General features: G+C 51.6%; 1 protein-coding gene across 3 annotated transcripts in view; it reads left to right on the top strand.

Annotated features, from left to right (window-relative positions):
* tiam2a (TIAM Rac1 associated GEF 2a) overlaps positions 1-14723 on the top strand; it is a 68205-nt gene that overhangs the window by 25071 nt on the left and 28411 nt on the right. For 2 of the 3 annotated variants that reach the window (XM_072698755.1, XM_072698754.1), the window contains exons 3-5: positions 8649-8768; positions 9296-10423; positions 13449-13884. In XM_072698755.1, the coding sequence (XP_072554856.1) occupies positions 9302-10423; positions 13449-13884 (1558 nt within the window). In that variant the 5' untranslated portion in view covers positions 8649-8768; positions 9296-9301. Of the gene's footprint in view, positions 1-8648; positions 8769-9295; positions 10424-11074; positions 11208-13448; positions 13885-14723 lie in introns of those variants that run through there. The other variant, XM_072698756.1, reaches the window with a different exon arrangement.

Raw genomic sequence — 14723 nt, forward strand, 5'->3', positions numbered from 1 at the left:
AATTCCTGCTTATTTTGATGTGCATCTGCTGCTTGACATGTTCTGCTGCCTAATTTTGAATAAAGCCGTTTGAGAGACTCTCCAAAAGCTGGGACAGAGGTGTCCACCTTCAAATCGACGGCCCTTAGTTGGGGAGTCGTGATAGGGACAGCAGTTTGTACCTGAGGTTAAAGGGACCATGTGGAGCTTGGGATTGTCGATCAGATGGTCAGTTGTTCCACCCCCCCTCCCCCCCCCAAGAGTGCTACATACCTGCAGGAATGGATAAGGTATGAAATGTAAGACTTGCTCTCTTTTGAAAAATCACTGATACACGATCTCAGGACATCAAATATACTGATCAATTTACATGGCAACCAGTTGCCTCTGACTTGTCTGGCTGTAGCCTAATGTGTTGGCCAAATTCGTTTAATTTAATAACTACTCTTTCATTCGTTCATCCTCCTACATATTTCTCACTGCCAAAACTGATGCATGCATTTATTTTTGATAGAATCTGTTTGAATATGTTAAATGTATTTGGCAGGTTACACTGTAGCTGCCTGAATCGCCGCTCTTTGACTGTAATATCTCCAGATCTGGGTTTTCAGTTCTGTTCTCTTATGAAGGTTCCTGTCGAGTCGGGCTTTGGCACTGTGCAGCCTCCGCGCTCCCAGGCATTTACATCGCGAATCTACAGCTGGCACCGAGTTCTGTGAGGCACTGGGCCAGGCGAAAGAAAGATATAAAAGATAAATACCTGTTAAACCAGCGGTTTGGGACCCATCCCCCTCCCCATACACAGTCTGGGGGCTGATCCAGGGAGAGTAAACAATTGTTGCCTGTCTGCTTTGTCAGTGGGGGGGGGGGGGGGGGGCGGAGGGGATTGGTCTTTGGGAATTTTGGTTTTTAATGAATGTCCCTGGCAGTGATGGATGGTGTGGGGGAGCAGGAGGGCAGTGCTGAGGCAGCTGGACCCTGAACGCTGCAGCTGCACACACACACACACACACGTGTGCACACACAGAGGGTGGGGCAGCTGCATTGCTGTGCCACATGACCGTGTCCTGCGTCACGTGACCAGCTCTCAGAAACATGGAGGACTTGAGGGTTTCCTGGTGTGACGTAGTTAAACCTGATTGCATTGAACCTGGGAGGGTATGTGGATGGTATGTAGCTCTGCAGGTTCGGGCCCCACCTGTGTTCGGCAGATCACTGGTAGGGTGCCGAGTGAGGTCACTGGTAGGGTGCCGAGTGAGGTCACTGGTAGGGTGCCGAGTGAGGTCACTGGTAGGGTGCCGAGTGAGGTCACTGGTAGGGTGCCGAGTGAGGTCACTGGTAGGGTGCCGAGTGAGGTCACTGGTAGGGTGCCGAGTGATGTCACTGGTAAGGTGCCGAGTGAGGTCACTGGTAGGGTGCCGAGTGAGGTCACTGGTAGGGTGCCGAGTGAGGTCACCGTTGGGCCCTTGAGCTCCAGGGACTCTGCTTGACCCGTTCTATGATCGTCACTCGCGTGTCACAAGCTGGAACCCAGAGCTGTGGTCGGCATTTTCCCAGCTGCCAAGATCATGGCTTTCTTAGATACAGGCGAAGGTAGCAGCTGTACTGCTATCAGCTTTACTTATTAGAGCATTGGGATGTTAGGTGGGGGTTTGAGCTCTGCTCCTCGAGGGCCGTGCAGTGATTCTGCTTCTGGAGTCCTTCTGATTAACACCTAATTTACACCTGGAATTGCAGGTGAAATGAGTTTTTCCTATCCAATTAAACGCTGCAGTAATTAGGAGGTGAGCTGCAATGGAAGCCAGCAGGCCCTGTGGCTCCTTGAGGGAGAACTGGAGCTGCCCAGACCGGCGGTGGTGAGGGTGGCGGCCGAGAGCCGGAAGGTTAGTGGTTTGTCTGTTTTGGTGGCCAGTCGGGGTCAGTTAGGCCCAGGATCTGTGTCTCCATCAAAGGCAGGAAAACAGACCAGCCCACAGCCCAAGCATCGCTCCCCCCACCGCCCCACCCCCGACAATGTGCTGCTCCATGCCCCCCACCCTCCCCAGCGCCGTTATCATTAAGGCTCTGGTCTCCCCTCAGTCCCTGATTTCACAAGGACTCTCGCTTTGCCACCGCAGAGGCACAAATTGATCCGATCAGAGGCACACAGAAGCGAAAAGGTTCCCCCCCACCGTCCCCCGTTGGCTCCTGCAGGCGTAAATTGACCTCGTTTGCACCTCCGACTGGCGTGGCTTTTGTCATGCGGTCGGCCCGAAAGTCGCTCGTCGTCCTTGTTCACAGTTCAGATCCCCTGCGATGACTGCACTCAGATCCTCGGACGTTAGAATGTCAGGTGACCCTGTTGTTCAGGGCTGCTCGCTCTGAAACGGCAATCGAAACGGCCGTCTTACGGCTGCATGCGGGTGTCAGTGGGCAAATGAAAGCAAACGTGGTCCGGGGTCTGGCTGAGGTGTGCTTTTGAGGGTGTGGATACTGCGGTACACACACATACTCTAGAAGCTTCTATGTGATGCTTAGCGCTGGGTCATTGTGCTATCTTCTGGCTCCTGCTGGTTCCCCCCGTGTACATCTACCACCAGCCGCCTCCACCCACTGAGGGGGGGGGGGGGGTTGGGGGCTCCTGTCCTCTAGCCGCCCCCTGCAGGAGCCGGGTGACCCCACCAAGGATAATCAATACGCATCCCTCTCCACCCCTCACCGGTGGGAGGGCGTAAGCAGCAGGGGTTGTGGCTCGGCCCCCCCATGTCCAGCCAGACGCATTCCAGACACTCACGGCCCACGCAGACTCGAATTACGAGGATTCGTTGCGAAAGGGGATTTGATAAGAAGGAGGTCTGCGCCAGGTGAAGGTAGGCATTACCGTATTTACTGGTTGCCCGGTGGCGTCTGGTGGACACGCATTCGGGGCTTGTTCCTGTCACTCTTAGCGCTGCTATCCGCTCTTTAAAGGAAGATTCTTTTATTTGGGAATCTGTGATTTTTGGGTGTCGCTACCTGACTGCCATGCGGGGTTGAAAGGCAGTTTCTCAGCCGTCACGTGCTGAATGTTTGCGTTTTTCACTAATATTCCCTTCATCCAGACACTGAGCGCTTACGCCCAGTGCTGAGGAGATGCTGGATGGGAACAAAAGGCTTGACATCTGACCCCCGCTTCCCCCCCGGCCGCTTCCTGCTGTGGCCGCATTCCAGCACTCTCCCCCTGCCTCCGCGCCTCCCTTTTGTCTCGCTGAAATGGGCCCTCGGCCCAGCTCGGCCCGCTCCCGTAACCCTGGATCAGAACCCTGAATAATCAGTGACGCCAAATTAGAACGAGCTTGTAGCTACAAAGGGCTGATGGAGCCAAGTGCTCGCTGGGGGGGGGTGCCGCTGTTATGTTATCAGCTGCCGGTTTGGAGGTTCTCGTTTCACCCCTCCCACCCTTTTCCTGGGCCCCGGTGCCTGTGGACATGCAGGAATCAGTTGGGGGTGGGGGGGGGGGGGTGAGTCTGGGGACAATTGGGCCTGAATTACAAGCTCTGCTTGTCTTCTGTAGTGGAGCGGTCTCACGGCTGACTGGAGGGACTGCGTTCGTGGACGAGGAGATGGGGGGGGGCATTTCTGACAGATGGTTCACTCGTCTTTCTGGTTTGGGCCAGTCGCTCTTAAAGCCCCTCTGTAGCTGATTTTAGTGTTTATGGGTTAGTGCCGCCGTGTAGAACAGCCCGGAGGTCTGGGCGGGGCCACCTTTCGAAAACCACTTCCTGAGCGACTCTTCAACGGACTCATTAGTGCTGACTTCAGCTGCCCCCCCTACCCCAGCCTATATGGGGGGGAGCTAGTTAGCCTTTTAACGAATAAGACACATCTGCGGAGGGCTTATCTTGCAGGTGCCCCGCCGGCCTGGAATTATGATGAATTACTCGTAAATGGCTCCGTTGACGTGGATTGACAAGATGAACTGCTTTTAAGTGATGCACTTGGACCCATTGTTTCACGGGGGTTGGCAGTGTGGGGACAACGATCAGCTAATTTGATTCTGTTGCCGGTGTGGCCTTTCACGCCGTGACATGGGGCCCGATTGAAGATGTAATGAGGACCAGTAGCCTTTGTGCCCCGTGGAACAAGGAGACACCTGCTCTGTATGAATATGCATGGCTGCCGGGGCCATAAACGCCGCTTCTGTGTGTGCGGTCTTTGCTTAAAGCACAAAGCTCTGCACCAGCCTTTTCCAGGATGGCTGATGGTGACCCGCTTAGTGACTCGCGCTGTTAGCTTCCCGGCACTGATTTCACTTCTGTTCTGACGTAATCCAACATCTTACACGTTTATAGACCAATAAATATTTACAGAACATTTTTAGAACAAAGAATTGTTTGGCAATCAGCAAGGAACTGGCTGATTCTTTTTGGCTTGCATTGAATTAATGTTTTTTTTGTTTGTTTTTAAATTGCAGTGAATGAGGCTGTCCGTTAGCAGATGTGGTTGTGATGGCCCTTATTTAAACTGTAACCTGATCTTTTAGACCTGTTAACCCTCCAGCCTTTGGTATATACTCCGTAGGGTAGGGTATTCAACATGGCTGACCGTTTCCTGAGTCAACTGTGCTAAAATGCAGTAATCTGTTCCTTCCTGGGCTCCCAGGTTGGTGTTGAGTGTTGAATCCCTCTCAGAAGACCCTGCTTTAATGGTTTAACATGCTGATATGTCTCTTGGCTGTCAGCTGCTGCTTTAGTCTGGTGTCTGGCCTTCAAGGGACTGGCACTGCACCGGCTGGCTCAGCTTTGGGAAGACGTGACGTCTCATTGGTCAGATGCTCACAAAGATCCCATAATGCCTTTGGTTTCCTCTAAAAGAACATTTTGTTTTGTTTGAGGAGAAGGGGCTGTTCTGCATGGCAGGCAGCACAATGCAATAGCTGAGGGAAGCTGGGTATTTTTTAACGAATGTTGATTTTCTTTTTAGAAACCAGACTCCAAGCTACCGCCAGAAACTGCTTTGGGAGGGGGTCAACATGACGGGGGCCCTGAGAAAAGGAGGGGAGCTTTCAGTGTTGCCTTTGAGCCTTTTCTTTCGTGCTGTGGTCCATCTGCGTTTGACTGTGTTTTGGGAAGGACTGGATGGAATGTAATTCCTTAGAAATCTCAGACATTTGTGTGTGTGTGTGTGTGTGTGTGTTTGTATATCCACTGGAGGGGGCTCTCCAATGGCTGGCTTGCTTCTGGTGTGTATCTGAGAAACGTTAATTTCCTGGAATGCGTGTGTGAACAATGTCGGCCACCTCGCTTACCTTAATTGCACTGTTAAGCTGAATTGCAGGAGTAGCCATCAGGCTTGTAAATCCCACCTCTTCTCCCCCTCCCCCTCCAACAGGACACTCCAGCCAGCCAGATTGAGAGAGCTCACGTGGTAAGCATGTGGGGTCAAACAAGAGTCCCAGTCAGTGCATTCTCCAGTGGAGCTGGGATGTCCTGGTAGCTTGTGTGGCCCAGTCACTCCCAGTATCCCATGGGGGTGCGGAAGAGAGGATCGGCTGGAGTAAGCGTGTGCCGACCTCTCCGACCAGCTGGAGAATGGCGCCTCCTAAAACAGACCTCCCCATTTTTGTGCTCATCTCTCAGCCAAATGCGGCCTGTCTCTGCAATGGTCCCAGCAGGGGATTGGTAGCTATGGCCGGGGAAGGTGTTTTGTGTGTGTGTGTGTGTGTGTGTGTGTGTGTGTGTGTGAGACGTGTGTCTCTTTCCAGATTGATTCCAGGCTGATTCCAGTTCTCTGAATCTACTTTAAGATCAGAGAGCACTAGATTCTTCATGTTCTTTTTCAAAGAAAAGGTAGATTAAAGCCCTCAGTCGAGATAAGTGTTGTTTTTCCTTACTTTCTTCCCCCCCCCCCCCCCCCCTGCTTTTGTTCAGTAACTGAATTACGGAGAGATAAACCCCTTCAGAAGGCCGTTTTATCTCTGAGCACAGGTGTCTGACTCCTGCTTCCAACGTCACTCTTTTCATGGCTTCTCCAGTTTTCCCGGCCCGGTGTAACATTCCCTTCAGCTGTGAAAGAACTTCTGTGTTTTGGTGCCTCTCCCTCAGCTCGTGTCGTAGGCTTTCAGGTTTTACTTCGATCTCTCCGGCTCTTTATTAGCGTTCAGTATGACATTTTGGAGACTCTTGTATACACAACTGCTATATTTCATTTTTATCCTCTGTAGAATATATTGTTTTTGCTTATGTCCTTCATAATATGCATGCCACTCTGTTATGTCAAAGCTTTAAGATGACATCACATGTGTGGGGGTGTGCTTTATACCATCCCAACACATAATTTATGTAAAAATAATCTACACTTTATTTCCCCTAGATCACAGGACGGTATTTGGATTGTGAAATATGGCAAAATACACTAGAGTGCTTGTAAACAATATTTTGCTTTTAGCTCTCTTCCATTAGATTTCCGGTTGTGTGGCATCTAAATCCCCAGTGTGTGACAGCACTTAAGGGAACAAACACCCCTCGGTGTCTCTTGACAACAGCGCCTGTCTGTCGTGGTCATGTGTTTGAACACCGCCTCCCTTCCCATTGTCTAAAATAGCAAGGCTAGGGTGATGTCATTGTTTCGTTCGCCCTCTAAAAGCTGTGTTTTCAGCTCCAAGCTCTGGGAGCATAAGGATGAGAAACTTAAGTCGGATAAACAGGGAACACCTCGCTGTAGGAGCCTCGCTGTGTTTATCCTGGAGAACAGCGGCAGACTAAAGATCTGGGGAGATGGTGCTGCTGAGGCTGGAGATGACCGGCTTACTGGTGAAAGTGCAGGTTGAAGTTGAGGATTTACCCAGAACTGACCTTCACTCCCTCTCGGCGTTGCAAGGCAGACCTTTTGCCGTAATGACTCGCTAAGCTTCTCTTGCAGCACTGTCATAGTGAGCTTGTGCGTTGATGAGTCCTGGATACCCCCCCACCCGTTTTCTGTCCGCCTAAACACTGCCGATCCATTTACCATGACTCTGTCATGTAAGACAAAGACTTTGCCAGCCTGCCCCACTTAGACTAATTCCCGTGCAAACGACTTTGATCATTCAGTGCTTATCTTCCGCCTCAATGCTAATCAGTAAGCCAGGAGACGCGGGTGTGTGCAGGGGGGAGGGGTTTATGCCGGAGTCTGGGCCTGCCCTTGCAGAGGACTCTGGGGCTCTGCGGATAGGCCGTCGCTCCAGGTTGATAGGTCAGCACTCTCTCTGACCCCTAATGCAGGCCTCCTGGGGTGTGTTCTTCGTCTTTGGCCTTTCTCGTTTTTAGGGAGGTCATTTGTAAAGCCCCCCACTTGGCCTCTGTCCTGGTGGGGGTTGCTAATGGTTGTGTTGATCCAGCGAGGAGAACCTGAGGACACAAAGTGTGTGTGTTCAGGTGTCGCTTGAGACGCACATATCCTGTGTAAACTTCAATTTAACACGCTTTCTTGTGTTCATTCTTAATTCTCCAAACTGATAATTAGCCAAAGACAAATTATGTGTTATTTCTAGCAGAGTAAAACAAGCCGCTTTGATTTCTGCAGACTAGTATTGATATTTGCTTGGTGTCCCCATCTGTGCCTTTTGTTTTAAGTCAAATTTGACCAACCAGTCCGTTCAGGATGTAGGATAGTTTGTCAAGTTTGGTCCTCTTGCCAGAATGTTAAGGTTTACTGAGGGGTTGTTCATCTTAGGGTCTTTTTTTGCTGCATCTGTCATCTGCGGATGATGGTGGTTGGTGAATGTGTGTGGACAGGATGACCCCTGCCCGGGACGGTCTACGTGCGTTGGCGCAAGAGCTGCTAACGTCTCGAGTGAGGTTCCGGGCTACCTCAAGAAGACCTTGCCTTCTCTGCAGCTTCATCTGGCGCTCGAGCGGCAGAGTGCAAAAATGTAAATTGCATGGAATTCTTGGGTTTAAAAATAAACAGTGGGAGAGATGAAGCCAGCTCCCAAAAACGTTCCTGACCAAGCAGGCAGGACGTCCCCGAGCTCCAGCCAAGCAGGAAAAATTTCAAGCAATGTTTAGATTTCAGAGAATGGAGGTTTTGGTCGTGGTGGACAGAGCAGCTGGGCAGAGCACTTGGAGAGTTGTCGGTGGAGGTTCGGCGCTATCTGATGACACACAAACAGACACATCAACTCACTAAAGTGAAAAATATCATTTGGCTTTACCTTGACATGTCATGGAATGAACCAGATTAGCAGGCTGGTGTCTCAGGGGTGGTCAACTTCTCTTTGCCGAACCACTGCTAATCTCCTAATCGGGACAGTGATTCGCAAAATTTAAGAGATAAAGCAGGCTCCAGAGGATGTAAGCATATCTGTAATTAAGAGCGTGAGGAGCCTTATATGAGTGGCCATTCAGCCTTTGTTTAATAATGTTGACACAGCCGTGTCTTCTGCTTATTAGATTTTGCTTCTGCCTCGGTGGTACGACATCATTTCTCTCAGCTGAGCTGGTTCTCACCCAGCTTTCAGCTGCAGCCTTAAATCAATACTAACATTTAACTTGCTCATTCTTCATTCACTCGTCACCCGGTGCGACTTTTTCGAAGAGCGATGACAGGAGCTGTACACTGGGGAAGGAGGGGTGGAAATTCTTTCTTGGGCTGAGCCACGGAGATCTAGAGCAAGGGGCCGGGCAGGGGCCTGTGTTAACATTCCTATTGTCCTGCCCACTCCATTCCAGATGACCCAAGATGAGCTGGAGTGGCGTCTGAGAGAAGAGGAGCAGGACCATGTAGATGGACAGAGTTCCTGCTGAGGACAGACTCCAGCACTGGTGAACGCAGCTGAAGAAGTCCAGGAGGTGGGTTTGTCCACTGGGGCCTCGGTGTGGAGAACCGCCAGAGCCGGCATTGAACTCTGGGGCAGTACTCTGAAGACCAAGGGTATACCGTAGCCTCCCATTCCTCGCCTTGGTCGTAGGTTGTAGCCGTGGATGTGTAAAGGTGGCCGGTCAAGATGGCTGCCTCTGATCCGATGTGCTGAGGAATGAAAGCAGCCTAGTGGGTATTTCCTTTAAAAGCTGCACTCAGTCACATGTCACTCATAGCACAGCCGGGTCTCCTTTTCAGGGGTCCACTGAGAGAGGGGAGATGGCAGGAAAATACATGGCTGCGTACATTTATTTCAGATACGGAACTCTGTAATGCTTGACATGCTACTGTAAACAGCTGGCGCCAGTTTTCCATATTGTATAATGTAGCACTCACAAGAGAGTTGAGTTCATCAATATTAATGTTGACCCAAGACAAATTTTATCTGGCATATAAATTAATATTCAAAACAAAAAAATAGATGTTTATTTTTCTCTTTTCTTTTTTTTCTTGCTAGATAAGGATGGGCAATTCTGAGAGCCAGTACAGCATCCAGGGACCTAAGGGCGGCAGTTTAATCCTCACCGGGAAACGCAAACCGTCTTCTCTGAAGTTCTGCTCGTCCAAGGAGGAGGCCCTGTCTCCCCAGACGTGGTGGAGAGGTGGGATCGGGGGTTCAGGGTACAAGTCCCGTGCCGCTGGTCGTGGCTGGCTGTCCCAGCATAAGGGCGGGCAGCCGTACGTCTCCCGCCACTACGACTATGTCGCCAAAGGTGGCAAGGTAGGCGGAGCCAGCAAGCAGCAGGCCTGTTCGCCTGAGAGATCAGGTTGCGGCCTACTCATGCCCTCTGAGAACGGCTATTGCTGTGTTAATGGCGCCCAACCAGAGGGGAACGGCTTCAAGGCGGCCAGCAGAGCACGCAATGGGCACACTGTGAATGGGTGTAGACCGTCACCGGCAAGCATCTCCTCCACGGGCTCTGGTGAGAATAGTAGTCCCAAGGTGCTCATCAAGAAGGATGGGAGCCTGCGTGTGGAGTTCACCAACAACAGCAAGCTGACGCTGGATGATTCCACTGGTCCGGTGCAGCTTCTCAAATTCTGCCCGACCGTGGAGTCCACACCTAGCCACTGTTCACGAGTGACCGGCGTGGAAGAGTTTCCAGAGGCCCTGTTGTCCGGTGACCAGGCGGACCCTGCCTCTAGGGCCAGCAAAAGCAGCTCCCTAAGTTCTGAGGGCTCCTGGTACGATGCACCCTGGGGAAATGGGGTAGAACTTGGTGAAATGGACACTGTATGTTCCTCGGGTGTTGGCCGTAGCAGTAGCACACCTCCGGTGTCCTTCTCAGAACTGTACCGGGACCCCAGCATGGGTGGTACTCTGCCAGCGGCCGAACACTCTCCCGTGCCCTTCCTGGTTCTCCCAGGTACTGGGCATCGCGCTTCCTTCACGGATGTCCTAGATGTGCCAGTCAAGGAGGGGTACCTAGGAGCCAAGCAGTACAGCTCCTACACGCTGCCGTGCCGCAAGGCCCGTCCCAGTCCCAGTCCCGAGGGCAGCGCCAAGAAGGATTCCCTCAAGAGTCGCATGCGGAACTTCAGTGACTGGACAGGAAGCCTGAGCAGGAAGAAGAGAAAAGTGCAGGTAAGCTTAGGGGCACAAACTCGGCTTGTCTGCCACCATCACACTGTCTCAGTGGAATTTTCCGTGACTTCATTGTTTTTTGGTCCATTATTAGTTTAGTGACGCATATTTTCTAAGAGATGCCATTTTTAAATGTGTTGTGGTGAAAATGTTTTTCAATCTCCTTCCTAGTTTCTAATATTGGGGATGTGGCTAAATGACTCAGACACATCAATGGCAACGTTTAATTGCCAATAGTGAGGTCTTGCACGTAAGGTGAGGCGTGAGCCCTGTTGACGTAGGGGGTGCTCTTCTTCCCGCTTCTGGTGCGTAGGGTGCGGCTGGTCAGGGCTTGCAGTGGTAAGAACTGTTCCCAAATTTGTACGTTATCTCGTCGGCTGCATCGCAGCCTCTCCTCCGCACCCTCCCTTCGGCGTCTGGAAGGCCAGTCTCAGACAGCTTTTCCTCCACGGGGGAGTTCTTCCGTTTCTGGCTTATCCTGACACTTTACGGGTGCAGTTAATTCCCAGCTCGTAGAGGAGGTGCTGATCACCCTGGCGGCTTCCTGGCCCCTGACTCCCCGGTCCAAGAACAAGGTGCTATGCCCACTCCCGTCCACCAGGTGTCCCGTGCCAGGGACGGGGCACCAGCTGTCCCCGAGGACGCTGCGGAGCTCCGGACAGTGACGTTCGGAGCTGTAATGGGAAGGCACAATTGTGAGCGGATGCAAGCAGACAAGCTGTAGGATGTAGGGGATGGTGACATGGGAAGCAAGTGGGTCTTCCGAGAAGACGCCTCTGTCAGGGTGGGTAAGCTGGGATCGACTCGCTGTAGTGCGTCACTGGTCATTTGCCGTGCGTTAGTCAGCAAATGAGCAGCGAAGTTTAGGTTGTGCTTAGCAGCTGTCAGGCTGAAAGTATAAGAGTGACGGAGGGTTAGGGCTGATGCCCCCTTTCATTTGAAATGTTTCATTTTTATGTGAATGTTAAAATGATCATGATACTAATTTGCTTGTGGAAAGCTGTACATCAGCACTGTTGATGTAGCATCTGTGCTAAAGTAAAAAAGTAAAAGAATAACTGAAATAGCAGTGTTAGTAGTAGATTCTGTGGATAAAAGAAACAGTGACCTAAGTTGGCTTCAGACTGAGGTCTCAGATGCCTGTCAGGCGTGTCCTAAACAGGCCCGCGTTGACGAACGCTGACCTCTGTGTCTGAAGTGGTTCCAACCGAGTAAGTAAACAGACTCGTGCAATGGGAACAGCTACCGCAAATGCCGTGTGATACAGTCGGCGTGTAACGCGCCACACCCGCCAGACGGCTGTTGTTGCCGTGTGCATGGTCCCTCTTGCCGATTGAGCGCTCTGGTGAACCTTGGCCCAGATCAGCACCGGGAAAAGCTTTCCAACTGAATTAAATTTAAAAAAAAAATAACAATAATAATAAAATTATAAAAAAAATAACCCAGGGTTCGAAACCAGCTTGCTGAAACAGGGCTTAGGGAGATGTAGTGGGGACTGTCTTCATTTGCACGAATTATCGTTAACATGTTGCATTTTATAAATAATTTAAGAGTCATGGTTTGTGTTTTTTTTCTTACGCGGAATTCAGTGCTAATTGAATGTTTGAAATATGTTTTAGATGTTAAAAGTTTTTTGATTTCCAAATGCTAAGTGCTAATTCAGGTATAGTGCAGCTTGGGCTACATTTAGATGCCGCTGATGAATACGGTGGTGATTTCCCAGCTCAGCGGTGGGATTTAGCTGAGGACTTCCCCCTTCCCTGTTTTCCTCTGTTGGCTCTGCTTGTCTTGGCCTGAACACTGAGCGCATCTGACTGGTTCTGGAAACCCTTGAAGGGCCTGAACTCAATCCCTGGGCCAAACCAGGCTAAGTGGGGGCAGACGGGTGCCTTCGTTTACCTCCCAGCTATGGGGGACGGGGGGGCAGCTCCTCCTGGACGTGGGGTCTGTCCTTCCCAATTAGCCTTTCTGTGTGCATAAGCCCACAGTGGTCTGGTTAGTCCGGTAATCCTGGCGAGAGCCTGGGTGCGGCGGGGGGGTGGGGGCCTGCGTGACTCTCGTCCTCCGTTTGTATCATGAGGCATGGAGGGCAACCGGCCACAGGTGTGCTGTCCCGCTCTTATGATGTCACAGTCAGTCCTCAGCACACTCTATAAATGCTGCCCACTCTGATTCACGATCCTTTAAACTGTTTCCTTTGGGATTATAAAAGTGTTCTGATGCTGATTGACTCTGATTCCCTCGCTCTGTAGTGTGGTATCAGAGACTTTGTCAGACCTACCAAGACGAATTAAAATTGCTGTTTTGGAATCAGCTTCAAGAGACCATTTGGAGGGTAAATGCCTTGTTGGGTTTCGTGACCTAAAGATTGAGCTCCTAGCCATTACCGTTAAAAGTTCTGCTCGTGCCCCCCCAGCTCGGATGCCTGCCAGCTAAGGTCTGACTGGCTTAATTAGGTGCAACGTTTTGGCTCTATTAAAACAAGCTGCAGAATATCGTGGCTCCGGGGTTGGGGGGGCATTAAACTGGAGGGGGGCCTCCAGATCCCTTCGTCTCCGTGTCGGGGGGGGGTCTCTCTACAAATCATGACACCCCCCCCCCCCCCCCCCCCCCATTGGAGAGGGAAGCTGGTCCTTCCCTAGATGAGTCAGGGGGCTAATGAGGGCCAGCTGCTGAAAGGGGCAGGTAATGCTGAGTTTCAGATCATTTCCAAACAAAAACAGGCTGAAAAGCCGAGCGTGGGAATGAAATTCGGGATGGGGAGTTTGAATGATGACTGCAGGTTCTGATTTTCTACAGTGCAGTGACTGCTGTAACCATAGTAATAGCTATGTTCCTGCTCTCCAAACAGCAGATGCTTCTTATATTCTTAAGGTTTCCTCCGGGATTAATACTAAAAGTATTCAGATTCTAATGTATCTGTGACGCGCAAGCAGACCTGTGCTGACGGTGTGTTACGAATCACACTTTTAAACAGGCTAATGATTAAGAATCTGCTTCGACTTCCCTGTGTCTGTCCTGGTAGGAGCCCAGGAACAAGGAGGCCGTCGAGTGCTTCGACAGCGGCGTGGACGGCCTGACGGCCGACACCAGCTCGCCCTCCCAGGGCTCCAGCCTGCTGTGGTACCCGGGCGCGGCACAGCCCCCTCCCGCCCGCAGCGAGTCCGCCAGCGCCCTCCACGGCAACGGCACCCTGCGGCAGAACATCTACGAGAACTTCATGCGTGAGCTGGAGACCGGCGGGGGTGGGGTGGAGCAGGGCGCCTCCACGGAGACGGAGGACACCAGCAGCGATTCGCTGGGCTCCCTGGAACAGCTGGACCAGCTGCTGGAGAAGGAGCAGGGCGTGGTGCGCCGGGCAGGCTGGCTCTCCTTCAAGCCCCTGGTGACCCTGCACAAGGACAGGAAGCTGGAGCTGGTGACCCGGCGAAAGTGGAGGCAGTACTGGGTCACACTCAAAGGTGAGGCTGGGATCCTCTGCATTCTCTTTCATACCTTCCTCTAATACCTTACCCAGAGAGCCTGCAGGGGGCGACGATGAGCCGTCCTACAGCTCTCGCACCCGGGGCACCACCTTCTCCCCCTTTAGCCTATTAGGAGCTTACGGGGAATTACGTGCTGTAATCTGCGCTCTTCACCTGCCACTGCCAGCTGACGATCCATGTAAATTTCTTTAAGGCGTCAAAAAAAAAGTAATATTTTAAAAACATTGGTGTGAGAAAGTCATGCAGTACTTGTTTGTTATCATGGGATCTGGTGCATCGCAATGCTTGTTTTTGCGTAGCTCTTCTTGCTCTCCTTTGACATATATACACATGTGCAGATGTCTTGGGGTCAGAGCGTAGGGTCAGCTGTTTATCTGGTGTCCCTGAGGTATTTTTTTGGGGGGATTAAGGGCTTAACAGTGGTGCGATCGTGCTGCCGAACATGGGATTTGAACCGGCAACCTTCCGATCATAGGCACAGAGCTCCCCCCCCCACTCCATCTTCATGCTGATTACCGTGCTGCAGGTTCTTCTGTGGGCAGTGTCGTTTTTTACATAGTTCAGGTTTCAGTTGGTTGAAGTCCCAGATATGATGCTTCGTAAGCTAAATGCTCCTCCTCTCAGTGGGCGGGGGTACAAAGGCAGTGCTTGTCCCTGTGCCGAGGCAGCAGGGGTGCCCGCTGACCCGTGCGGTCCGCAGGGGAAGCTGGACTCGCTGGCACGCCGTCCGCTCCCACCACCCAAGGCAATGTGACCCGGAGTACAGTAGCTCTGTTGAGCGAGAGCCGCTAACTCAGCTAATGACATTTTGCTAA

The sequence above is a fragment of the Paramormyrops kingsleyae genome, chromosome 14, assembly GCF_048594095.1.
Source record: "Paramormyrops kingsleyae isolate MSU_618 chromosome 14, PKINGS_0.4, whole genome shotgun sequence".
Lineage (NCBI taxonomy): Eukaryota > Metazoa > Chordata > Actinopteri > Osteoglossiformes > Mormyridae > Paramormyrops > Paramormyrops kingsleyae.